Here is a 26,896-nt window from a genome sequence, read left to right as displayed (position 1 = left end):
CCCGGCCGGGCCGTCCCCCCTACAGGCAGCGTGGGCACAGGCGGAGAGGGGGGAGGGGAGAGCGGGGCCCGAGCGGAGCGGCCCCGGGGCAGAGCGGGAGGCGTGTGGGGCGAGGGGCTGGAGCCGAGGTGAGAGAGCCGCGCTCAGCCCTCCCCGCTGCTGCTCGGCGGAGACGAGGGGGCCGGAGCAGGAGGGGAGCGCAAGGAGAAGCCGGGGAAGCGGGCAGCCGTGGGAAATTCTGCTGCTGGAGAGGAGAATTGAAAGGAACAAGTAGGCGGCGAGAGGCAGGAACGGAAACTCTCCGTTGGGAAAGGAGTAAAAGCAGAAAGGCAGAGACAAACTACAAAAAGAACCAAAGTAATAAAGAAAAGGGGAAGAGGAGATAAAGTGATTCCTCCGATAAAGAAGAACGCGAAGGAGAAGGAATACAGGATTCCGCTGATGAGAAAGACCTCCCCGAGAGGCAGCAGAGACTGACTCTAAAACTCCCCTTCTCTTTGTCACACCACAAGGATTTGATGCCCCTCAGCCTGTTCACTTCTGTGTGTTCATGTTTCCCACAGGTTTCTCTTCCCCCAGCCCCTCAGCTGCAGCCCAGGAGGTCAGACCTGCCACTGATGGTAACACTAGCAGCAGCAAGAAGAGAAAGTTAAACAGCAGCAACAGTAATTCCGAAATAGAAGAATTTGATTCCATTTCCTCCTGCACCTCTTCTAAAAACACCTCCTCATCATCTTCCTCTGTCATCACCACTTCCTCGTGCTCCTCCTCAGGGGTTGCTTCCTCCAACCATCACCTTCAGAAGAAGCTGCGCTTTGAGGACTCCGTGGATTTTATTGGACTCGATGTGAAAATGGCTGAAGAGTCTTCTTCCTCCTCCTCTCCTGCTGCCTCTTCTCAGCAGCAGCACCAGCAACAGCTTAAAAATAAAAGCCTTTTAATTTCGTCAGTAGCAGGGGGGCACCATGCAAATGGTCTGACCAAAGCTGCCTCCTCTACTGTTTCCAGTTTCGCCAACAGTAAACCTGGCTCTGCCAAGAAATTAGTGATCAAGAACTTTAAAGGTAACAGGCCATAATTTGTCGCAACCTGTGGAGAGCTGACACTCGACTTTGTGTTTTGTTTTCAGCCTGAAAACCAGTTCCTTTCAAATAGTTCCAGGTTTTGTGGGAATTGCTTTTCTGTGGTGAACATTTCTATACTTATGTAAAGGGGAATAATGATTTCTGATGTGTGCTTGCCTGGTCATGTACACATCCTGAGCTACACTTTGCTGCTTGGAATTATTTTTCAGACTTCCTTCACTCTGTCTCCTGAAAAGGCCTTAATTTGTATGTTAGGTGTTTACACATTTAGGTTTTACTACTGTGTAAATCGCCTTTGTTTAAACTTTTAACATTTGATACCTCTTTTCTAGTAATCCTGATTCCGAGCTTAGTGTATATTTTAGTGCAGTTTATGATAAGTCTTTGCACAGAATATGATTTTTTTATAAATGGGCTTGAAACTGCATGTCTTGCCTCTATCTGTGTTGTCTGTTTATAGGATAATCTGCCTATGCTCAGTTTTAAATGTTGAAGCTAAGGTGATTATCGAGCTATTATGGTGGATTTCCTTTCTGGTTTCCCCAGTTGCCTTTCAAGTAGCTAGTTCAGATTTTTGCAGTTTTTTCCTTGTAGCGTCCTCACTGTAATTTTTAATTGTAGTATCTTTTCTCTGTCTTTGCTTACTCTTACTTTACAAGTTTACATTATTTTATAAATTCTCTCCAAACATGTTTGAGATTTTTGAGTAGTGTTACTAGAGACCAAGGTGAAGTAGAGAAATTAAGCTTTTCTGATGTCATGCTGCTTCATTTTCTATTAAACAAAAATATATATAGATAGGCAGAAAGCTTAGCTAAAATGCTGCCATTTTCCCCTATAAAGATGAGGATATCATGGGCTTTTTTTATTTCCTGCCTTTTGCTGTCTTCCAAAGTAGTCCACTACCTTGCTTTCTTGGGTTGTTTCTTTCTCCTCATGTGTTTCGGTTTGTGGAGAGGTAAAAGATATTACCGAAATTGAAATGAATTTCTAAATACACAATTGACACAAGTGTTCTGTCAACATATTGCATTAGGTAAGGATTAGGATTATTTGACCCACTGTAATGTTTTGCAGGAATTCATGATCACACTAACTCTTTGCTTTAAGGTTCCAATTCTCAAAAATGTTCTCTGTCCATCACAGCATCATTTAATTTGACTGATTATTTTAAAATGCTAAACCTATGGTGCATTATAGGCTGCTCTTCAGTTGCTTGTGCACTGTTATCTTTAAGGGAAGTTAACTTCTTACGTTTAAAATGCCTGTTAAATGTCATGGATTGCATGGTGCTGTGATCATCACTGCTTATGAATTGGTATTTGAACCACTTGCTTAAAAAGGATGTCTTGGTATTCTGACAGCTGCGGGAGCTCAGGACCTCTGAACAAAAGTACTATGATTTGAGTATAAGCTAGTTATTGTTTACATTACACTCCATTTATAGATTTTAAGACTGTTGTTTACGCATTCACGCATTTCTTGTTTGGTTCTGCTTTGTTCACGAGCTCAGCACGCATTCCTTAGGGAATTTGATTGGCTACAGTTCTGCACCATCATGGCCTCTTTTCTCTCATTCTTGTTGTTCTGGTATTCAGTTAGTCAGGCTCTTCTTTTTATTTTTAGAACAGTTTGATACATTCTAAAAGAGCTGATAATAATAATAATGAATACCTACAGGTGGTAGTTTGGCTGGAGCACTTTGTATTCAAAGTGATTCAGATACATTGCTACAGACAGCCTTGCTTTTTATTTACTCTAAGATGCTAAACTGAATAATAATCTTAAGATTTTTGTCTTTATCTTACTGTGATAGCAATAACATCCTTTACAACTTAAATATCTTCCTAAAATCCATAGCCTTGGTGTTGACTGCTGAGCAGCATACTCAGGAGTTGCTAGTGAAAATAGGCAAGTCCATAGTCAGTTGTCTCTAGATCCGGATGATGCAGCTAATGTTGGGATATTGCCAATATTGTAGGGAAATGCTTGGAAGAATAAAATAATTACTTCTGTCTAATAGTTATTTCTAAGGAAATCATAAAGCTTTAAAATTTATTTTTTATTTTTAGGTGTATAAAAGTCAATTTTAATAGAATATAATCTCTGGGCCAGTTTCACCTATTGGTACCATGAAAGCATGTCATCTTCCTCCTCAGATTTTCTTCTTCTGTCTTCTCTATTTGGGAATGTGCTTATTAGAACAAAAATGGTCACTCTAGGTAGTTACAAGAATATAAAATTTTAAAATAGTTCTTATATTCTGAGGATGTGACTTGGGGAATATCTCTTAGCATGTTGAAAATGCTTTAGTCTTGCTGAAGGTGCTACAGAGCAAGGGCATCTCTAGAAAAGAGACAGAAAAAATAATTGAGAGTGTCAGATCTGGAGCTGTTCAAACATGAAAAGAGGCTTAACTAAAAAATATTCACTGGCCAAATCCAAGAGACATAAATGCATTCCTTTAAAATTGGGAGGTTTTACTTGGGACCATAAAGCCTGTACAATAATTACAGTGTTTCCATGAGTGTTTCTTGAGGAATTCTTTCCAACTGTTAATACAGAGTAGAATTAATGAGCAGTAAATGAAAAACTAAGATACACACAACTACGTATCTTTTCATGCATAATTTTTGCCTTTTATGTTCCTTTCTTTTGACTCTGCTGGCCTGGTAATGAAAGTGTAGTGAAGGTCTAGATCATTCTTGCTGGTTTTAGCCCTTCTTGAGCTGCTCAGGCACAGGATTGTGATTTTTGTAAACCACAGGTACTGTTTGGGCTACAAGTGCTGTGGTTTGTATGTGAAGAGCAATGCTCAATTTCTTCACTATGTTACTCTTTCAAATGTGAATAAGACACTGCTTTTACACAAATGCTTTCTTTTCATGTAAGTATAAATTAAAAGCTGGACCATCAGCCCATACCTCTTTCCCCTCAAAGCTACATACTTTTAATTTCTGTAAAAGGTTCTGCTTTATCTAAATACATTCTCAAACCTTATATATTTTCTTTTAAAGATAAACCCAAATTGCCTGAAAATTACACAGATGAAACCTGGCAAAAACTGAAAGAAGCTGTAGAAGCTATCCAGAACAGTACTTCAATTAAGTACAATTTAGAAGAGCTCTATCAGGTAAGTGCATTAAGTAAAAGCAATGGGTTAGGGCTTTGTTTTATTCTCAGATTTCTTTGCTTAAAACACTTGATATGGTGGTAAGAATATGTTTTTTTCTTGATAGCTGCTTTTGTCATTGAAAAACTTGTCACCAAATAGTTTCTTCATTTTAAAATCATGAGTAAAAACTTCACAAGACCTAGCATCGAACTCATATATTTTTTTACTTGCCACAACAAAACCCAAGGTGTGGTTTCCCTTGCAGCAGTTGACGAGAATTAACTAAGGCAAGGAGCTATATTCCCTTTTCTGTTTAGGGGGTTGTGGTGTTTATCTGCTTAAGGAGAAATGTGAAATCCTCAAATATTGGTGTTTAAGAATAAGGTGATTTATATTAAAATATCGTTTCTTTTCTGAAGAAAGTATCTGTCCATGATCAAGTATCACAAATCACTTAAAAACTGAAACTTTCTATCGACTTCTAGTAGGTAAATAGAACACCATTTTTCCTTCATGAATTGTGTTATTTTGGTTTGATTGTAATTTTTGGGCATTGCACCATTCTTTCTATTCTAACAACTGAGAATCAAACTTTATTGCCAACAACAGCTCTGATTGTGTTTTCTTAAATACTTTAGGAAGTGATCAGATTGAACTGCATTTCCTAATGCTTTTTTGAGCTCCACTTCTGCTTTTTCAGCTGAATGTGTTGGGGAGATGTCCCCCTGCTTACCTTTTCCCTACTAACGTCACTTGCGGTTTTAGCAGCATAGTAATGGTGCTGCTTTAGCTGGGTATTAAGAAGCACTTTTTACTCTACTTTGCAAGCCTTTATTACCTGGTTAATTGTTTAATTTGTTCCTCTGTGTGTGTATATAGCCTTCTCACCATCTTTTTAGTGTCTCTTCTTCCCCTGCCCTCCCCTTTTCAACAGAAGCTGCATTTGAATATGGGGAAAAAATCCTGTTTGTACAAGGCTTGGGGACAGATTTAAGGAAGAATTAATTGCTGTTCCTCAGTCCATGGCATTCTTAAGATCACTACAGTCTTTTGTAATGTTCAACTAATTAACTAAAAATACTGCTTTTTTAACAGTTTGTCAGAATAATAGATATTATTATTATTTTTGCAAAACTTGGTGGAAGTGATAGCAAATTACAACCAATTGTACTGGGTGGTATTGTAAATTATATTGAATAATGGTGCAAATAGCTGTTAATTAAGTGCTTGAAGGCTATCCAAAATTGTTAAAAAAATACAGAGTTCTGTTGAAATACTCGCTTCTGTTTAACAGTGTTGCTTAAGTTTCTGCTCAGTCTTACCACAAGCTTAATTTAATGTTGCTTGTGATCAGAAAACAAAAAATTAGCTTTTTTGTTTTGAATCTCAGTGATTCAACATTGTTATTTCTTAGATACTTCTCAATGAAATAGAGTGCAATCAAGTATGATTTTTTAAAATATAAATCTAAAAATAAATGTCTTGATTTAAAAATAGTAATAGGAATCACTAGTGTTTTTAGATGCTAACTAAACTAATGTAATTTCTGAAGAGCTACTTGGTAAAAGGATCTGATCTCAAATATGCCTTGGCAGACACCATTATCCAACATAGAGGGGAATTACAAAAGTCTGCAAAAGTTCTGCTGCACACCTCAAAAGAAGATAATTCTTTTTTTAATGGAGTTAAACTTCTTGCATTTGGTTTAACTCTTGTCTGTGCTGGAAAAATCCCACTGAGCAAAAATTTTGAAGCTTTATTTCTTTGCAGGACCCAAGCTTCATACTTGCTTTGTTCCTCCTCAAAAAACAAAATGATTCCCATCTTTGAGTAGTTGAAGTGCTACAGAATTGAATGCTTCTTTCATACAATAATTTTCCTTACATTAGTACCTGAAAGTAGAGAACTAGATCTTTGCTACCTGATACATAGCTATTTTTTTAAAAATCAGTCAGAGTGAAGTACTTCAAGAAAGTTCTGATTTTCTCTCATCAGTTGTCTTCAGTTCTTTTTCCTTACCACACAAACCCAGGTGAGGATGCTGCAGTTAAAAGGGAAAAAAAAAAAAACCAACAAACACCAAACCCACATCCAACTGCATATATATTACACAAAGGAAATACGGCTCTTCTTCAGATTTTCTGACCATCATTAGGGCACAGATTCCCTGATCAGAAACATTTTTTCCACTAATTCAGAACAAGATAATTTTGTGAACTAGAGGCCCTAAAGTTTTTACATGTATCAATGTTGATACATTTTAGATACAGTCAGCATTGTCTAGCACTAGTAATTAAGCAAAGCATAATATTGCAGTAGGGGGTTAATTTCTTAAAAATTAAAGCATTTCTGTGCATGTCATCAACAAAGATGCAGAAGTTTTGTACTTTATATTCAAACAATCCTAGCAGACACGTTTAACACTTTGGAATTTCTGATAGACAAATGTAAAAGCTCAGCTTTATATGAACACTCCATAAAAGTAGATGTATATTAATACATGTTTATTTCACTAAAAGTTAATTGTATGCATTTATCCATATACAGTACAGAAGCTAATTCTTTTAAGGATTTAGAGTAGCATGGTTAAAGAGTACTTGTTTGATAGGCAGCAGTTTTAACAGTGTTGGGATGAGGTAACCAGAAGTCCAGGAAAGAGGTTGCTGGTGTCCTGAGTTGGTGGTTTGAAGCCAGAGTAACAGTGGTTCTGCAGGTGACAGGCAAGTTCCATCCAAAACATTCACCTTCCCAGCTCTCAGTTGGCTTCTCCAAAGTGGAAGAAATTAAGGAACCTAGTAAGATTGCACTTGCTGAATTTTGAATCAGGCTCTTCAAGCTCAGTGTTTTCCATCCCCTTGTTCTACTGAACCAAGTATCAGGTTATATCCTGGTTTGCTGCCTGAACCTGTTTGTACAATAGCAGAATAGAGTTGAGCAGTGCCCATAACCTGCTCTGAGCAGTGAACTATATTTTCCTGTCACTTTTTTCTGTTTGTTTGGTGTTTAAGTGTTGAGGCTGAGAGTTAAACCTGTTGCTATTTCCAAATATTAACATATGTATACTTGGGTGATAATTTTGGCTTTCCTTACAGTCTTCATTCAGACTTGTTTTGGTTAATTGGCACATTCACTCTCTTGCTATACCTATTTACTTCTGACACTTTAGCTCATGCAGGTTTGGGGGGTTTTGCGATTACTGTTGTGTGGGATGGTTTTGTTATGGGGTTTTGGTTTTCATGGAGGTTTGGTTTGTGTTTGGTTGGGGTTTTTTTAACTCTATGTGCTGGAGCCAGCATTAGATGTAGTGCACTTGCACTCAGAGTGATTCCTGTTGATATCCTGGGATGAACCAAAGAACTCATTTAGCTATTTTGATTGTTGCTGTGCTTTTAGTGGTGACTGTTCACTGTCTGCTTTCATTTGGACTGTTGGGAAATATTCTGGAGGAATTTCAGTGTAATGGCATAGATCTGCTCTGTGCACTTCTGAGCTATGCAGTCCTTCCATGATTGCCTGCAGGTGGTGGGGAACAAACTTTACCTTCCAGTCCTTTTTTTCCCAAGGAGTTCATCATACTAACAACTGAAGCATTTTCCAATAAGTAGATAATAGCACAAAGCATTAATTGAAAATCAAATATGCTTCTCTAGCTTCTACAGATGTTTTACAGAATAATCTCTTACTGTGTCTTTCATTGGCCTGCAAAGAATTAAAGTTGTTTAGTTGCTTTCAAATTCTGGACAATGGGTATGAATTTTAGAAGTCTTGAGATACACTAATGGACTTAGGAATGATTGTTTGCTTGATCAGTCTCTAAAACAATGGCCCCATTAAACTTCGTTTCACTTCTTACTGTGAGCACAGTGATAATTCTTCTAATACTTGATGAGATCTAGAAATCTGGGATTGTCACTGTAAATGTAGTCATGCTACTAATATTCAGGATTATAATTAGACTTATTCAGGCACAGAGTTGGTGGATGGATAGATAAGATAGATAACATGTATATATAGGTACTTTTGGGGATGAGGGAAGCTTAATCAAGGAAAGGACTGCAAAAGGAAATTAATCTGGCAGTGCTTTTCCACTAATATCAGTGTGACTTGCAGAGCACAGCAGTTAATAAAATTAATACCTTAAGTGACTGCTTTGAGGTATGAAGCCCAGCAAGCTACTGGAGGATATTAAAGTACCATCCTTGGTTTTAGATATGCCAGTCCTGCAGTTCCATGTGAGAGATTGACACTCCAGCTAAATTGATAGTCTGTGAGCTGTTCAGGGCATGGCCTGCCTTTATCTCCTGTTACCATTGCAGTGCCATGTCTGGTGTTTTGTATGCAGCAGTTAACTGTGCTCAAAGCTGTGAGAAGCAGAATTCTTGTCTGGGAGGGGATGTCCTTTCTTGTAAAACCACATGTAAGAATATAGCAAGATTTTTTTGTTTGTTTCTCTTTCTCTTCAGGCTGTTGAAAATCTCTGCTCCTACAAGATCTCTGCAAATTTGTACAAACAATTGAGGCAGATCTGCGAAGACCACATTAAAGCACAAATTCACCAATTCAGAGAATATCCTTTTCTTAGCTGTTGACAAGCCAAAATTGTTTTACCTGCAAGTAGATAGTGATGGATTTCTTTGACTAGTTCATTCCATTAGGCCATGGTAATCTGAATTACTAGGTTTTGTGTAATTGATTTTGCTTTTATTTCTTTGTGGGACCTAGGAGAACACTACTTGTTCCTGTATGTCTGTAACCATTGAAAAGTTTCTGAGAAAATTTTACTGGTATTTGTGAAACACTGACATCTTACAGAAGCTTATGTTGGATTTGCAGCAGGACTTAAAAAGCCTTTATTGGCTGTATCATGTCAAGCTTTTTTATACTGAACTTGTCAAGCTTAGATAAAGTGAAAAGTCTTCCAACAAGTAGCTGTTGGGGTTTTTTTGGAAAAATAATGGTGGTCTGACAGCATGTCAGGTTCTGAGGATCAAAATGTTTTATTTTCAGAAGTATGGAGTTGCATCAGGGTGACATCCTGTTAAGTGGATGGTAAGTAGTACCAGAACTATGCAGTGAGCTGAATAAAAGATAAATTTGAAGAACAGAATTTATTTCTTAAGGTTAACTCTTAACATGAGCTGAAATTACAGTGTAGTGGTGAGCTCTTCCATGTATTGGGTATTGTTGGTTTTTGAGATATGGGGATATGTATGTTTGTTCCATTCCTCAGGGATGGGGGATTAAACAAAATATTCAAAACTATTTAGATAATGTTTTAAAAATTGTTCAGATAATTTTGATTTCTCATTATTAACACAAAGACCCTCATTTAAAAAATAAAAATAAATGTGTTGCAAGAAATTAACTGGTTCTTTCTGAGAGTAGATGAGTTTGTTATGCTCTCTGTTAAGTGTCTTTAAAAATAATAAAGTTGGTTCATTTCATTGCTTATACCATCTCTTAATCATGATTTTCTTAATAATTTCTTCATGGATTCATTGGATAGTGTCCTTTTTCTAAAGAAAATAGACAAATGTTGGCAAGATCATTGCAGACAAATGGTAAGTTTATCTTTTAAAGGAAAACCACTAGCTTTGTCAGCTTGTTTTGCTTAACTTTGTTCCTTTTCAAACTTCTGAAATGTCTTACATTTATGTAAGGTTTCTTTGTAATATACAGCTGTATCTAGTTTTTTAGAAATCAAGCCTTGAAACTACTTTACTGTAGTGTGTTTCTTGGCATATGGGTCTGATCTTGGACACACCCCCCTAACTCCTCATTGTCAGTTTTATACAAACCTTTCTCCTTTATATTTATTTTTAAAGGAGTTGTTCTGTTATACAGAAATATGCAGTGTCACATTGATCACCTTGCAGAGATTGGCAGATGTTAAATAAATCAGCAGTGTCCAAGAAAGCACTACCTGAAACCAATTGGTGGGATTTGTTGTTGTTGTTGTTGAGCATAATTGGTGTTGCTCTTCAGTTTTAAGAGTAAAATGATTGTGGCTGTTTTATTCCTTCTCGTAACAGATTATGATTAGAAGTATCTTTCTGTTCTTGGATCGAACTTACGTACTTCAGAATTCAATGCTACCATCTATTTGGTAAGGGCACAAAGAATTAAATTTTTTGGGGGGTGCAGAAATAAAATTATTTGGGGGTGTATTTCAACTATTGCTTATATCTTGCTGATTTTCAGATGGATTTTTTTAATATAAACCTCATAGTGGCCTGTAAATTACATGGTGAATGCACAAGTGCTTGTTGCAAAGGAAGACTTTTAATTTATTTGCCATAAATTATAGGATTGTTCTAGAATAGCTGTGATCCCAAATTTCAATGAAGTAGATATCAGCCTCCAGTTTGCACAGTTAAAGGAAGGGGTCTGGTCAACAACTGAAGTGCAAGGGTTTGGAGTGCCCAGTAACTGGCTTAGCAGGCACAGTATTTCAAGTTCTGTAATTCTTGAAGGAAAGTTACTTAAAATGAAAGCAAGATATGCTTTTTTGAACTTCACCTTCTGCTCCTTGTACTATTAATAATTAGTATATGCTCTACTGTTCTTTGATACATGAATTACTTTGCAAGAGATTGTTAGAGGGTCCTGATTTTCCTAAGAGTGACCATACCCATAGTTTCAAATTCATGGAAGGTTTTACCTGGGACAGTCATTGCAGAGATCCTTTTCTGTCACATCACTGAGTTCTTCTAAGCCTTACCTAAGAATTAAAGATTAGTAAGTGATGGACAAAAAAAAAGGAATATTGTCCAACACCATAACCATGGAATTGGAACCCATAATGATATTTTTCTTTTCTCGTGAAGGTTGGTATTCCAACATCCTATCAACCATCTGAAAAATAAAGATGTTGCAAAAGTTACATGGTTGTTTAGGAAAAAAATCTGCATTGGTGTTTAAAATATGTAGCTTGATGTTGGTGCAGTGTCATGGTTTATTTTAGTGTTCGTGTATTTGTTCATCTTGAGTGATTTGGAGGCAGAGGAATGAGGAATTGTAAGAATGCTGGCATTGGCCTCTATTAGATCTAGATCATGTTTTAATAAGAGATATCTGGGATTTATTCTTAAACAATTTACTGAGCAGTCTTTGCTTTCTTTTTAGGGATATGGGGCTAGAATTGTTCAGAACTCATATAATCAGTGATCAGAAGGTTCAGAACAAAACTATTGATGGCATTCTTCTGCTGATCGAGAGGGAAAGAAATGGTGAGGCTATCGACAGGAGTTTACTGCGAAGCCTTCTGAGCATGCTTTCTGACTTGCAGGTGAGTAAACTTGTTTCACTTTTAAACCACTAAATAGCTCGAATTCTTAGTGCTCAGTAAGCTTTACCCTGGATTGCTGTCATGTTGTTTCCCCAGATTTATCAGGACTCTTTTGAACATAGATTCTTGGAAGAGACTAATCACCTGTATGCAGCAGAGGGACAGAGGCTTATGCAGGAACGAGAGGTATTTTGGATGTTTAACAATGTTTGTTGTGCCTAACATCAAAGCACATGTCAGGGAGTAGAAATATTTTGCTGCCTTAGTGTACAAGGCAGTAATGTGCCCTTTGTTTTATAGTATTCTGAAAAAGGAAATACACGTGTAGTTGCCTTCAGTCACAGTGCTGATGATTTCTGCTTAAAACTGGAGCTGCTACTTCTATCAGACCAGTACTGTCTCTCTTTTTCCCTTCTTCTTGTTTGTTTTTTTTAACATACAAAACTAATCTGGCATTTTCAGGTTCCAGAATATCTTCACCATGTCAACAAACGCTTGGAAGAAGAAGCAGACAGAATCATCACTTATTTAGATCAGAGCACACAGTAAGTGCAAACTCTCTTTGTCTGGTGGTATGAGCTGTTTGGCTCCTCTTCTGTTGAGGGCCATTTAAGTAGCTGCAATTTATTTCTGTTATTGACTGACCATCAAATGCTTTTCACTTCCTATGGTTCCATGTTTACAATGAAGCACTGTCTTGGCTCACACAGCTAATAGGCTTTTCTTCTAAGTCACTGTTATTTTGTCATAAACGTTGTTAAGTATTTCCTTGAAGAAAAATAGACTGCCACTCCCAGCCCAGATGTCTCTTTCCTGCTGAAATGTAATTAATCAACTGTTGTCCTACCTGAAAAAGATAAGACTCAGCATAGAAAATTCTGAAGCTAAAGCCTCTCGATATTTGCAAAAAATATTTGCATATGGAGTCTGGGAAATTATTGAATAATGTCATTCTTCAATCTTTTCTACTTAGAGGCAGGATTTCCTCTAACACAGTCAGGTGGAGGTCTTCTAACATAAAGCTACAGCTGTTGTGTCTGAGAAAAAATGTAGATCACTGATATCAAGACCTTTCTGAGAGAGAGGTGTTTTATTACTACTGTCATACATTTTGATTTTCTTCCTCTTTCAGTGTTAAAAGCGTTTAGCTTGTTTAGTGGCTTCCTTCTTCCTTGCCAGTATTAGTGGCCAATTCCCTGTATTGTTTGAATACATCTTGACTTGAGGTCTGTTTTTATTTCTCCTTGTTTTGTCTCCTAAGACATGAATATCCTCCCACAACATGGGATTAGGCATATTATTTGATGAATTCTCCCTAACTTCTTCACTGATAGAATCATTGTCCAGCTGCCTACAGGTCATGTACAACAGGCTTATTGTGGGAATTAAAATCATCAGTCAGTAAACAGAAAAGATTGTTTACTGGGCAGAAAAAGGATAAATATGGGTATAATCATTTTAGGTCTTTGGCCACAGATAATTAGAGCACTCCCAATGATAATGTAATTAACATAATCTCCAAAGGATTTAAAACTGTCAGTAATGGAAAAAGGAAAAGTAATTCTAAACATTTCTTCTGTAGGAAGCCACTAATTGCTACTGTAGAAAAGCAACTTCTAGGTGAACATTTAACAGCCATTCTTCAGAAAGGTAATCTTTCTTCTTTATAGAAATGTTTCTAATTACTGCTTTGGGGCTTTCAGTTCCTGTGCTGAAAGAAAGCGATGGATTCGGGTGCTGGGGGAGGACAAGCTACATCATTCTTTAACTCCCTTTGCTCCTCAGTTCCCAAAATAGCACTGACCATTCTCCTTGTTGAAGATAAGGGGACACTATGCTGTCATCTGATACAAAGCAAAGCAAAAGGAAAATTAGAACAGGAGACTCAAGTTCAGTGCATTAAGTGCCATTTTGAAGACTTGGAGGTAAAGAAAGGAGTACACTTGGAATTATGGCTGATGTAACAGAAAAGGGAAATACTGAGTACTTGCTGCTGACAAAAAGCAGCTTGTTTTAAATGTAGTATAATTTGAGCTATGGGATACATTGCCTCAGTTCTACAATAGTCTCTGTGGAGTCAAGTGACCCTCTGTTGATCTCAGAGATAATCTGGAAATAGAAACAGGTGCAGCAAGAGTTGAATAATAAAACAATCAAGTTCTTAGTAACTAGATTCTTAATGAAACAGATATGTGAGCATCTTCCTGCACATCTGTAACACACTCTTCATTGAGGGGAGTATTGAAATTTACCCATCTACTTTCTTAGAACCTTGCTGTAGAGCATCAGGCCTTCTCCAGAAAGTTAAAAAGTGAGTGGTGAAGATATTTCTTGAATCTGTTTGCCTTCAAGCATCTGTAAAATTTATTTTACAGCTGGAGTTGAGACTCAGAGCTGTCTTGCCAAGGAACTTTTCCTATGGATCAGTACAGTGTAAACTTTTCAAATCTTTAGGGAATAGTAAAGCAAAAGTAAGCAAAGATGTTGTGATACGGTTGTTATGTAAAGTACATGTAGCCGAAGTGCAATAAAATCATGTGCAATAATAAGATTTTTAGGGTTTCAGCCAGTTCAGCCAGATATTGTGTTTCACTGTTAAATTAGGTACTTTAAAATAAAATAAAAATCCAACAAACACCACCACTAATGGTTTGATTAAAAAAATACTAGTTTTGAAGAGGCCTCACTGTAGTAATAAGCTGTGCTTTCTTTGAGTTACCCTGGTTTTAATTTCTATTGAAATTCTCACATTTGCAGGTCTAAATCACCTTCTTGATGAAAACCGAATTCAAGACCTGTCTCTTCTGTATCAGTTATTCAGTCGTGTGAGAGGTGGAGTACAGGTTCTCTTGCAGCACTGGATTGAATACATAAAGGTACCGTTCCTAGTATACACAGATACTTGAGTCATCTCTGTAAACTATTGTATTTTTCTAAAAATTGAAGATATTTGCTTATAAACATGCATTTAATAGATAGCTTTTGAAACATCCCAGGAAAGGTACAGTAACTGTTCAAGCCCTATTGAAGAAAACATTGAACATTCAGTTGAATTACTGAACTCCAAATAAATTTGGATTTTATAATCTTGCTTATAGTTAGTTTGTGGGACAACTATATTTCATCAGTAGTTATTTTGGTAATGGCAGAATGTTCGTCTTCTTCCTAATAAAATTTCCTGTGAGAATGAGTGGTAGTTTAAGTTACCAACCAGTTGAGGTTCAAAAATCACTTGATTATCACTTAGGATGATTAATTTTATTTCTCAGTGAAAATGTCACAGAAAATGTGGTTGTTGTGAAGGAAGGCTTTGGAATGGCATAGGAGTACTATTAAATAAAACTGAATTTAGTGGGAGCATTATCTGTGTAAGACTTGAGGATATAGATGATTAAAAAGGGTGTGTTAATTTTGTCATGCAAAATTTAATTTTTTTAGAAAGAAGTTCTGAATCCATTCACTTTTTCATTAGTTGGTTTTGAATTAATATGCAAAGCCTAGGGATGATTATATAGTAAATACTTCATAATACAGTAATACATAATAAAGTCATACTTTTGTTGTTACTAGAACTAATATGAGTACCAGAAACAGCACATTACAAAGGTAACTTAAGATTTTAGAAGTCTTGTCATTTAAATTAGTTATTCAGGCTAATTGAAAGATATGTTTATATGCTTTATTTTGCAGGCATTTGGTAGCACCATAGTAATTAATCCTGAAAAAGACAAAACCATGGTCCAAGAACTTCTTGATTTTAAAGACAAAGTTGACCATATTATTGATGTTTGCTTTCTCAAGAATGAGAAGTTTGTAAATGCCATGAAAGAAGCCTTTGAAACATTCATTAACAAAAGACCAAATAAGCCAGCTGAACTCATAGGTATTTTTCTTCAATTTCTTTCATGTGAGAATTTGGATGCTGAATTGCTGATGCACTTACAGATGGGATATGCTGGAATTGTGTGTTAATACATGCACAGTGCACATCAGACTGGGGATCTGCTGTACTACCTGATTCAAGGGAATTGTTTGGGAGGGTAGCATCAAACATTAAAAGCAAACTGTTCATCACTTCACTGGCTAGGCTATAGAAAATTGCAGAACATCAGAATTTGGGCATTCCAGCAATTGGCTGGTGTCCAGACATGAGAATACTGCTAATAATTAGGTTTTTTCAGAAGTTTACATAACTGTGCCATCAGCACAGAGCTGTTAGGGGTTTAATATGTGAAAGGGAAGAGAACTGAGGATGCACTGAACCTCTCACGGTGTGGGGACAAAGTCTCTGATTTGCAAAGAACATTATTTATAGATATGTTTATTACATGCCTGGTACTCTGCACTTTTGAATCATTTCCCCACATGGTGAATAATACCTGCTTTGCAATTGGTTGTACTGTTAGGCTTGTGGAGTATTATTTTCTGCCCTCCTTTTTTTTGCATTAGTTCCCTGCAACAGGCCATCTCTACAGGTTAATAGGTCTTGTTTCCATGGTCTCCAACAGTTCCCTAACTGTAATGTGCTTTACCAGCCCATTTGAAATTAAAACAATCTAGTTTGATTGAAACTGGAAATTAAAACATAATAATGATATGCTAGAGAAATTCAGCAGTATAGTTAACACATTTAAATAAGTGATTTACATATTTTTCTTCTGATCTTTTTGCTTCTATTACAGCCATGTCAATCTGCAACAGCAGTGACTTTACTTTCAGATCACAACATAAACCAATATTTTTTTTTCATAGGCAAAGTGTTTTTAACATTGTGTATGCTAATAAAGTTAAGATGCAGTCATTGCTTATCTGAAAAAAGATACTAGGCTATAATGTTTTTATAACTTTATAGCCTCTATGAAAATGTGTCAAGGTAGCTGTTATGAGGCTGATAGAAAGTGATTTCAGGATCCTTTACATTTTCAAGATTCCATAATATTAGATTTAGAAATTTTTACTTCACTGTGATATTAAGCATGTGCTAAACTATTCTTCAACACTCTTTTAGCTAAATATGTAGATTCAAAGCTTCGTGCAGGCAACAAAGAAGCTACTGATGAAGAACTTGAAAAAATGCTGGATAAAATTATGATTATATTTAGATTCATATATGGTAAGTATTGGGGATACAGTTGTTTAACCAGTAACATAAAGGTACTTTGAAATTATTTTTGCAATCTGGTTACATTTTGTTCTCTATGGATGTAGTTTGTTGGTGTAGTGCTGTTTAAAAACTTTGCCTGTCAAATTGCAAATAAAACCTGTGGAAAGCTTCATATGAAGACCCTTTTTGCTTTTCTGAGCATTGAATTGGGTCTCTTGTAGGTAATGTTTGTTTAAAACCAGCAGTGCTTTGTGATCACTTTCAAATCTCATCTCTTACAGGAAAAGATGTCTTTGAGGCCTTTTATAAAAAAGATCTAGCAAAGAGACTATTAGTTGGGAAAAGTGCATCAGTAGATGCTGAAAAATCTATGCTTTCCAAACTCAAACATGGTAAATATTTATCTACCTATCTAATCTATCTACCTGTCTAATCTGTCTAATATATCTACCTACCTATCTACCTGTCATTTCTATCCATCAGCTTTCTCTTAAAAGGAGTTGTTTTAACAGGCCTTCCCAGAAGAACTGTTGGTATTTCCCCTTTTCATGAGGGCAAAAGCCTCTGTGCAGGTCCTGAATGACTGGTGGGTTTTGAGGAGGTTCATTTGCTTTTAGTTTTGTAATTATAACAGGAAAAGCCCAAACCCAGAAACTTAAAGTGCACAGTATATTTTGGCCTGTGGGATAGAGTTGAGGTTCCCTGCTGAGTAAATAAGTGATGTGCTCAGAGAACTCTAAAGATGACTTCCAGTTGTTATTCACTGCCATCTAGTCGTTCTCTAGTCTGGTCTTCATTGTTTCATTGGATGGAGCCTTTGGATGGTAAGGGTAAGGTTTTTAGAGCTTGATCTTGTTCTACCATCAGGAGACAGTTTGTAAGGCAGCTGATAGGGATTACAATTGTGTCATGGGTTGGCACTGGCTAGATGTTAATGCACCTATGAATATATGTTTTTTTCTCTAACAACTACTGTGGGATGTGATCAGGAACAGAGCAGAGCAGGCTTAAATCTTGAAAACAAAAAAAAACACTAAAACTTTATTACATTACATAAGAACAGAGACAGAAAAACTCTTAAACACACACAGAGACAGAAATAAAAACTTCTCAGAACATTTCTTCTCTTCTCTCAGTTTCTACTCCTTACACATTACTCTTTACAGACTAAACCTTTGGGTTTTAGATCAAACAATCACCACTTAAAAAAAAAAAAAAACCAAAAAAAACCACCAATCTTTAATTCAGCAAGGGAGAGAGGAGTCTCTCTCGCACCACAGACTGTTCTTCAGAAAACACGGGTCTACCCTTTATGTGTTTCTATGTCACCCCTGGCACTGCCTGGGGAAGTCTGTCAGGGTGACACTCTCTTTTTCTTATGTCTAGCGCTCTCACTGCTGTCCATAGTCTGAAAGCTGCATACAGGGTTCTTTTAAGGATACTTGCATGCTGAGCTCTCCCTCTTTTTACCTAGGGGCTGAAGTTCTAAGAGTAGGTCTCCCCTGAGGGCAGAGGGTGCCACCTCACCCTCCCCCTCTCTTCTCTGCTCGCTCTACTCTTCAAGTGCCAGTCACTGTAGCAAAAGCAAGGACAGCTGTATCTACCCAAAATGCAGTTTATGTTTAAAAGAGACTTAAGTTCAGTCCATGGCTGACATTATGCAAGAAAAGTCTAGCTCAGAAAGTTACTCCTCTCATTCTTTGCTCATCGAGTTCCGTCTAATCGTGCTTTATCATCTCGGTCCCAGGCCGCTTCTCTCTCTCTTCCGAAACCACTAGTCATGAGAATTAATGTCTAAGAAAAGTTTTTTTCTGCCACACAAGGGTTAAGAGCTTCTAGCTCTCGGCAGGGCTGCAGGATCAGGCACTCTCAAGCTCAGCAACTCCCACGTGTCTGGGCACCTTCTCCCGGAGTTTGGGGGGGGAAGGGGGGGTGAGCACACACAGAAGGCACTTCCACAGTTTTCTACCCCTCCATCTTAGACGGGGCAGCTCAGTTCTAGTCCTGTCCACTCTCTTCTCCCCCCTGGGGCTCCGGCTTACCTGAGCCCGACTACGTGTTTCCCCTCCCCCACCCAGCCTCGTGGCTGGGCAGAGGAAAGAGGCCTGAGACGTCTCTCTGCTTGAACTAGAATCTAAAAGAGGCTGAACCCCCCCTGGAGTCTTGCTTTTAACTCTTTGTGTCCTCAGAGGCGTGTCTAAACCTCTGAGTGACCAATCTAGGTGCCAGCAGAAAAGCTGATCACTGATTGGCCTACTCATCTCCCCCTGGAAAAATTGACCTCCCCCCGCAACTACGACAAATTGTCATCTGAGTGACCGGTGGCCACCGTAGTCAAAGGATGAACAGTCAGGTGCATGTGCAAAAACAACTGGGTTGCAAAATAGCTATCACATTAAAACATTTTCCTCTTTCTTGTTTGTAACTTTATTCTGTATCTTAATTAGAATCCATGTCTTTATGTAAGAAAATCTGCTGAAAAAGGTCATTTTGCTTGAAAGTACATTCTGGCACTTAGAATAACTAGTCTGAGATGTTGAAAATAAACAGATTAATTTCTAATATTTACATTTTCTCTTTTATAGAATGTGGAGCTGCTTTCACCAGCAAACTTGAAGGAATGTTTAAAGATATGGAGCTTTCAAAAGACATAATGATACAATTCAAACAGGTACTGAGGGAAAGCCTGCTGTCTGTCCTGTCTGTGCTTTTGAAAATTTTACTGACTTTATTAAAGGTTTTTCCTGAGCAACACAGCAAAAAAACTGACAAGCTTCTTCAAACAAACAAACAAATCATCATCCACGGCAATAAGAGAATTGCAAACTTACAAAACATTTTAACACCAGCTCTAAGACATTTTTAACACCACTGTATTCTGATGCCTGGCTTCAAAGTTTTTGCACATTTAGTTCTGGTGATTTTGTAATGTTTTGATTACAAAAAAAATTTAATATTCTTTCCTCCATTCACACTTAATTAGATCTTCACCTCAGCCTACTAAAACACTACATTTGCTGTTTTCTTCCTGTATGGAAGTGCCTTTTGCACTTCAGAAAAGTGCTTGTTCTTATCTTAATTTTCTTGTTATGTAACTTGCAGTTTATACAATAAACACATCATGTGGTCACTTGTCTTCTCTGCTCTTGCAATGCCTGTTCTAACTTTTCAGTTCTACCTGAAATATGTATAATAAACATAGCTCTATTTCAATTTATCTTGTTTCTCTTTGCAGTATATGCAAAATCAGAATGTCCCTGGCAACATTGAACTAACAGTGAATATTCTGACCATGGGTTATTGGCCAACCTATGCGCCTATGGAGGTCCACCTGCCCCCAGAGGTAATGAACATCATGTGTTGTACAAGTATTGGCCTGTCAGAAATGCATTTTGGGATCCACTGACACTTGGTTTTCAATATGCATAGAGAATGAAATGCAGAATTATCTTTTTAAAATGAAATTTATTTTCCTTCAATTCCCTTTATCATTCTAAGCCTTAATTTAAGGCTTAATTGATTGTGGAGTAGGGAAGGATGCTTTTAAAGTAGAAATTGTGTTTTAGTGTTTTGGGATTTTTCTTTCTTTAGATGGTAAAACTGCAGGAGATTTTCAAGACCTTTTATTTAGGAAAACACAGTGGTAGGAAACTTCAGTGGCAGTCAACACTAGGACACTGTGTACTAAAAGCCGAATTTAAAGAGGTGAGTCTATTGTTTCTATTGCTCCTGTTGTTTTGTTGATTCCAATCTGGGTTGTACCTTAGGGATATATGGGGAGGCTTTTTTGTGCTGTGATGGAAAACTTAACACTGTTTTTGCAATTACTTTTAACCTCCTGCTATCTTTTCCAGGGTTGGTAGTTTCTGAAACAGATGTGGTAATGTCTAAGAACATACGCCCAATTTCTGTATTGGTGGGGAAAGAAAAGCTTGTTGGGGAAAATATCCAGTGGCTTTAGCTCCAGATTAAAAATGGCCCTCATTTTTATAGTGGGGAGGGAAAAAAAGGGGCCATGTTTCTTCATTGACCTTACTTCATCTGGTAGCATGAAGTATCTTCACAGTAAGCTTTTCACCTCTGAAATAAAGAAAAATTCTGGATTGTACAAGAACACAACTGTTTTAAAAGGGTTTCCCAGTTATTCGCCTTCAGCATTTCTTCATGGACAAAAATTTTCTCATTAAATAGGAATGCTTACCACTTCCATTTTCAGAAAAAGTTAATGTTAAAACAAGTATTATCAAACTTGATTGTTTCAAAGATTCTATGGTTCCTTATACTTTGTTCCTTAAACTAATGTTTGTGTTAGATTTTGACTTAAAGGTCTTCCAAACTGTAATTTTAAGCACTCTGCTTTGAGACTTGTCTGGAGTCATCTGATGCATATCTTGGGTGAGTTTTGTCACTGGATAGAATAGTCCAGCCTTGGGGCCTCAAGCTTGTGCTGCATTTCATAGTAAACACAAATGACCAGTAACTCCTATTCTTCCATGTTCTCAAGTGAATAAAATAACTGTTAGTGAAACAACTGACATGCAGGAGTGACTTGTTTCTCATGTTCCCCTCAATCCTTTCCCACAACCCCCCAGAAAAAACAGCCTGGTGATGTTTATTTCCCTTGTGACAGGGCAAAAAAGAACTTCAGGTCTCCTTGTTCCAGACAATGGTGCTGCTCATGTTTAATGAAGGAGAGGAGTTCAGTTTAGAGGAGATAAAGCAAGCCACTGGGATAGGTTGGTATCAAAAACAGTCGAGTACTTCCAAGTGTTCTTACTAAAAAAACCTAAACAACTTGTTTCTGCTTTAGAGGATGGAGAGCTGAGAAGGACACTTCAATCTCTGGCTTGTGGCAAAGCCAGAGTACTGACTAAAAGCCCCAAAGGCAAAGATGTGGAAGATGGTGATAAATTCACGTGTAATGATGATTTCAGACATAAGCTCTTCAGGATAAAAATCAACCAAATTCAGATGAAAGAAACGGTATATTTTTTTTAATCCTCTGGGGTTTAATCCTTGGATTAAGAACCTTGTTGCCTGCCCTTTTATAAACTTTTTTCCTCCTGGTTGTCATGTACATACTGCTATCTCTGTCAGAGTTACATGTGTAGTTTGGATGACAGCACATACCTAACAGTGGTGATTTAAATGTGTGCCTCTGTACTAAGACACCAGTGATGCTGGATGTCTCTAAGTAAGGTTAAGAGATGTTCCAATTATGAAATGCTCTTTTTGTCCTTTATCATTCCATGGAGCTTTACTGACTGTTTGTGAACATGGCAAATTCACTGTGGACTTGTTTCTCTGACAGCCATCCAATGTAAAATCTGTGCAAAGTTTTTAATTCTTTGTACAAGTGTGTTTTTCAATAGACAGTCAGTCTTTGTATTTGTAAAGGCTTTATGTCAGATATTTGACAACAGGCATTTCACTGTCTTACACTGAGAATTGTCTTGGAGACAGAAAGAATTGTTTTGACAGTGCTGGTATTCTCATTAAAACTTTTCTAAATGGGTCCTTCAGGTGGAGGAACAGGCAAGCACTACAGAGAGAGTGTTCCAGGACCGGCAGTACCAGATCGATGCCGCGATTGTGCGGATCATGAAGATGCGCAAGACACTGAGTCATAACCTGCTCGTGTCAGAGGTCTACAACCAGCTGAAATTCCCAGTCAAGGTGGTGTACTGATTTTTTTACTTCTAAAACTGTATTAGTTCTTTTTATCTTTCCTGGCCTGCCCTCGGTTGAACTGTGCATCTGTCTAAAATATGCATCTTTTTAGTATTACAAAGGGCAAATACTCACTTTCAGGAATTTTTAAAGTGCCAGTTGTTACTAAAATGTATTTCCAAAGGATTTCAGCCCTGGAGTTTGTTAGCAGTAAGGGAGCAGTTGGCTCTCCTTGTATGCTGCTGTTCCACTGTTTGCAGTGTTCTGGCAAGGTGTTCTTGGGCAAAGGAGAAAATGCTTCAGATCTCAAAACATTCTGCATTACAATCTTAACTTGGTTGATACTTCTGAAGTACAGTGTTTTTTCTAGATGGATTATACTGGTTAATATATATACATGCATATATAGGAATAAAAATAAAATATTGGCGAATGTCTCAAAGTTGCAGAAGCCCACAGTTGCAGTATAAAATGACTGGCTTATTGTGTACAAATGGAAATGGGCTTTCAAACAGACAGTGATGCATTGTTAGAATTCAAATATATGGTGCTTTCTATCAATGGAAATGTAAAATAAAAGGTCCTGCTATTTCATTCCATTGTATTACCATGTTGAGTGCCTGCAGGTCTGTAAGTATTGCATAAACTGCAGTTGGGCTTTGTAAGATTATAGCAGATTATTTAAATAATCTTCCTCATTTGTTATCATGAGGCATTTTTATAAAGTTTCTCACCCAACAAAATCATGGGGCACCCAAACTATTGCAAAAGTCATTTGCTTCAAGAGGAAATGAAACTTGTACCATCTTTTACTGGCCAGAAGTCAGAAATAGAAATACTTTGGTACATGATGCACAAACTGCACGTCTTTAAAGTTCAGTTCAAACAGCAGCAAATATCTTTCTGTAAAAATCTGTTTAGCTGCAGGTGATGAGCTAACTTTGTAACTTTCTCTTCTATCAGTTATATATTGCAGACTTTAGAAGCTCTGATACTTTAAAGGATTTTTTTTAAACTGGGATTTCTGTTTCCTCAGCCATCTTGAACAATATAGATATTTGGCTCAAGTGGAAAGAAAGAACTAAGAAGCATTGACTGCAAAGTAATAATGCTGACACATGCTTTATTTTACAGCCTGCTGACCTTAAGAAGAGAATAGAATCCTTGATTGACAGGGACTACATGGAAAGAGATAAAGAAAACCCGAATCAGTACAACTATATTGCATAAACATATGTTGGCCTTTGTTTTATTGCACACTTGGTGTCCTACACAGTTGCCAGTGGATAAACTAGCCTGTTGATCCTGTTAATTGACTTTTTATACTACCAATGATTGAATGAAAGTAGTATAATGGAAAAGTATAGTAGAGTGGACTTCTTTCAGTGGTTAACATGCCCATTTAAAGAGTACTATTTACATTTTAAGAAGAATGCTGTTGAACTCTTTGCACGTTATTTAGTATGATGTGCAGAAAGCTGAAAGAAAGTACCTGGCCTTTCTGTTTCCATTTGTCTCTGGGTCTGAAGAGGAGTCCCTTGATATGACAGATATCTTTCACATCTTTAAATGGAAACAGAAGGTTCATTAATATAAGAAAATAGCCTTTAAAATGCTTAAACTGCATGCAAACTTTTAATTTACTGTACAGAATGCATTTCAGTTATACATACCATTGGTTTGGTTGATGCCCACACTTGGATTTTTTTTCTCTTGAGGGGGTAAATGGGGAGTGAGCCAAGCTATGCTTATTGCTGATCTAATGGAATATATTCTTGGTTGCAATTAAGACAAAATGGTGCCAATATAAAACGATGTATAAAATTTGCATTGTGGGCATATATACCATATATGCAAACACCATTCTTAAATAACTGCTACAACAAAACAAGTTCAGATTGGATTTATATGGCTTGCCTGTGAGAATTGGTGTTCACCTTTGAGAATTTTAAGCATAAAACAGCCATAATGGAAGAAGTGACTGACAGTTTTTACTAGTCATGGGTAGGAGGCCTTCACCTCTTGGCAGCAATACTCTAGAATAAAGAGAATCTATTAACAGATGAAAAGCCACACTGTTATTGTGGTAAAGCTGTAAGAACAAAAATTACAAATGGATTTTAATACTTGTTTTGCTTTGCAGCATTCTAAACTTGAACTAACCTCAAGGTTTAGATAGGGCAGCTCTTCTAAGACTGCCCTGCTTTGGATTGCTTTAACTTAAAGCTTTAAGAACTCAGCCCTAGAGCCTAGCAGGCCTCCTAGAACCCAGAAGCCTACCTCTCATATAGTAAGTTAAGTATTGCTACAAGGCATCTAAAATATATTTTCTTAGATGACTAGAGAGCATTCTTTGCATCTTTATAAGACATGGGAGAGTAAGTCACTTGAATATAGAGCTTTGTTTCAACAAAATACATTTTTTATTACTTATAGCAGTATGTGCCAGGAATATATGGGGAAAAAAAAGTGTCAGTAGAAAAGGAACTCCTCCATGTACCAGTTCTTCCTTACCCAGCCAGGCTTTAGACCTATGATCAGCTGTGTTGCAGAGCACAATGAAAAACCTCATCCTTTTTCAGGCACTGTTAGTCCTAGGAATACCAGATATCTCCTGAAAGCAAGATGTTACTTTTGTTTAATGGCAGTGTAACTTAGCTCTCTATGACCTATAACTTCTATCACTGTGATCCCACATTCAGGGGTGTGCATGTGTGAGAGTGTGTGTGTGTTTTCTATCTGACACATCCCATCCTTAGTGCTTTTTTTAATCTACTGTTTAATTCCATATATTCTCCAGCCATGTTTTCTCTCAGGCTCTTTTATATGCTGTCCTCAGCTGACAGATGAAACAAATGTGGGTGGGTTTTTTCCTACTAAATTATTTGCAGTCACCCGCAACTAACTGTCATACAGTTCTTTGTGATCTGCAGAAACTCTACCTTGCCCCTTGACACTATTGCAGCATAACCACTGGTAGACATCCAGGGCCACCCCTGCCTCTGTGAGACAAATACTGACAGTAGCGTTACATGGTAAGAACCTTGAATACTTGCAAATCTTCAAGTATTAGTTCAAATAGAGATCCACAGGGGAGGAAAGAATGCCCCCCACCATAAAAAAAAAAAAACTTCTGTGTTTCACATTCAATGTTTCTTTTCTTGTATGTGTTTTATATCTTCAGACAATAAAAGAGAATTGAAGAAGAAGCATAAGACTTAACTCTTTGGGAGACAGGAGTTGATGTATTGAGCTGGTTCCATTCAGTCTGTTGTAGCATATAAATCTGACACCACTCCATGTGTGAACATCTGTTGTGGTAAAACCGTCCCTCATTACACAACGAACTGCAAAGGGCTGTAGGTTTATTTCATTTTTATCCTGTCTATTTTGTAACTTTAATGAAGAAAATATTATACAGAAAATGTCCTCAAATCTCATCAGAATTCACAATCTGAGGCAGATCCTAAGCACAATCCAGTTAAAGCAACCCAAAGACTGGACTTTGAAAACCCTGGCTAGACCAGGAAGGGGGTGAGTGAGGGGAGGGGAGAAGGCTTCTCCTTGTAGCTTCATGGGTGTTCCCCAAGAACTTGTTCATCTTTTCTGCTAAGGTCTCGCTCATTCCTGGTTAATGACAAAGCTGCAGCCAAGATTTGTCATCATACAACTCTGCAAATTCTTGCTGGGCTCATGTGCCTGCTTATTGAGCTGTGTATATCTCTGTAAGAAAAAACTGAAATGGGCTAGGACCATAACTCATCTGGCTAGAACACAGCTTGTCTTTTTGGCCACACATTTTAAATCTTGACTTTTGCATGCAGTTTATAGCACCTTGTTCATAAGAAATTGCAGTTTATTCTTAGAAATATATATTTTAGGTTTTTTAATCTTTATACCCATAAATGGACTATTTTTTTTTCTTGGCTGGTTTCAAAAGTGACCATTTTGTTTAAATGCTGTAATTGCAAATGTGTTGTAAATGTTTTGTTCTATAGTTTACACACAGGTGCCAAAGTAAATAGTTAATAAAAAAAGTGCAAACTCTAGCAAATTAAGTTGCTTTAGCTGTTCTTCATATTTTGGTCTCAGCTTTTTTTTTTTTTTTCAGCCTTTCATTTTTTCCTAAACATATCATTTGCCCTAATGCTTTCTTTTAAAACAAAAAAGTGCATCTAAAAAAATGTTCAAATACCATTTTTTGTGCTCTCATATAGTAAGAAGAACATTTTCTTTGAAACGTTACACTAAAATTGTAAGAGTACAGCAGCATTCGAAAATGTAATATACTTTTTGTATAACATTCTTGAGAGTGTGTCTGGAGGAGGGGGGGGGAACTAACCCTGTTACTTTTCAGAAGCCTCTTCCCTCAGCTACCAGAATATGAAATTGTGCTTTTTCACAGCATCAAAAACGTATAGTTTATGCAGACTTGCAAACAGGGCATGTATCACTGTTGCATCCTTCGATGCAAAAGGCAGAAAAACATTTTTTATGTTTCATACGTCTGATATGGGTGCAGAGAGTCTTTCTTAAGTTGGTAAATAATGTAAATACATGTCCTTTCAGAGTGAGTCTGTTATCTAGGTATTTTGTGTCATTTAATAAATATTAAACAGTTTTGTGTTGATAAA

At 37.2% G+C, this 26,896-nt stretch overlaps 1 protein-coding gene across 1 annotated transcript; it reads left to right on the top strand.

Annotated features, from left to right (window-relative positions):
• Nucleotides 1–26,896, top strand: LOC134565097 (cullin-4B). The gene is made up of 20 exons (XM_063424479.1): nt 1–1,064; nt 4,103–4,218; nt 8,664–8,767; nt 9,692–9,761; nt 10,233–10,306; nt 11,326–11,488; nt 11,585–11,674; nt 11,951–12,033; nt 13,071–13,138; nt 14,246–14,364; nt 15,179–15,371; nt 16,497–16,601; nt 16,874–16,984; nt 19,178–19,263; nt 19,828–19,935; nt 20,184–20,297; nt 21,223–21,328; nt 21,403–21,575; nt 22,116–22,268; nt 23,397–26,896. The coding sequence occupies exons 1-20, from the start codon at nt 551–553 to the stop codon at nt 23,490–23,492; spliced, it is 2,646 nt and encodes an 881-aa protein (XP_063280549.1). The 5' UTR covers nt 1–550; the 3' UTR covers nt 23,493–26,896.

Source organism: Prinia subflava, assembly GCF_021018805.1.
Source record: "Prinia subflava isolate CZ2003 ecotype Zambia chromosome W unlocalized genomic scaffold, Cam_Psub_1.2 scaffold_33_NEW, whole genome shotgun sequence".
In the NCBI taxonomy this organism is placed as follows: domain Eukaryota; kingdom Metazoa; phylum Chordata; class Aves; order Passeriformes; family Cisticolidae; genus Prinia; species Prinia subflava.
This window is presented reverse-complemented; position numbering and strand designations above follow the sequence as displayed.

Coding starts and splice junctions, on each gene's coding strand:
- LOC134565097 (XM_063424479.1), top strand. CDS start 551: ATGTTTCCCACAGGTTTCTCTTCCCCCAGCCCCTCAGCTGCAGCCCAG. Junction 16,985..19,177: donor GCTTTCCAAACTCAAACATG/GTAAATATTTAT, acceptor TCTCTTTTATAG/AATGTGGAGCTGCTTTCACC. Junction 19,264..19,827: donor TAATGATACAATTCAAACAG/GTACTGAGGGAA, acceptor TTCTCTTTGCAG/TATATGCAAAATCAGAATGT.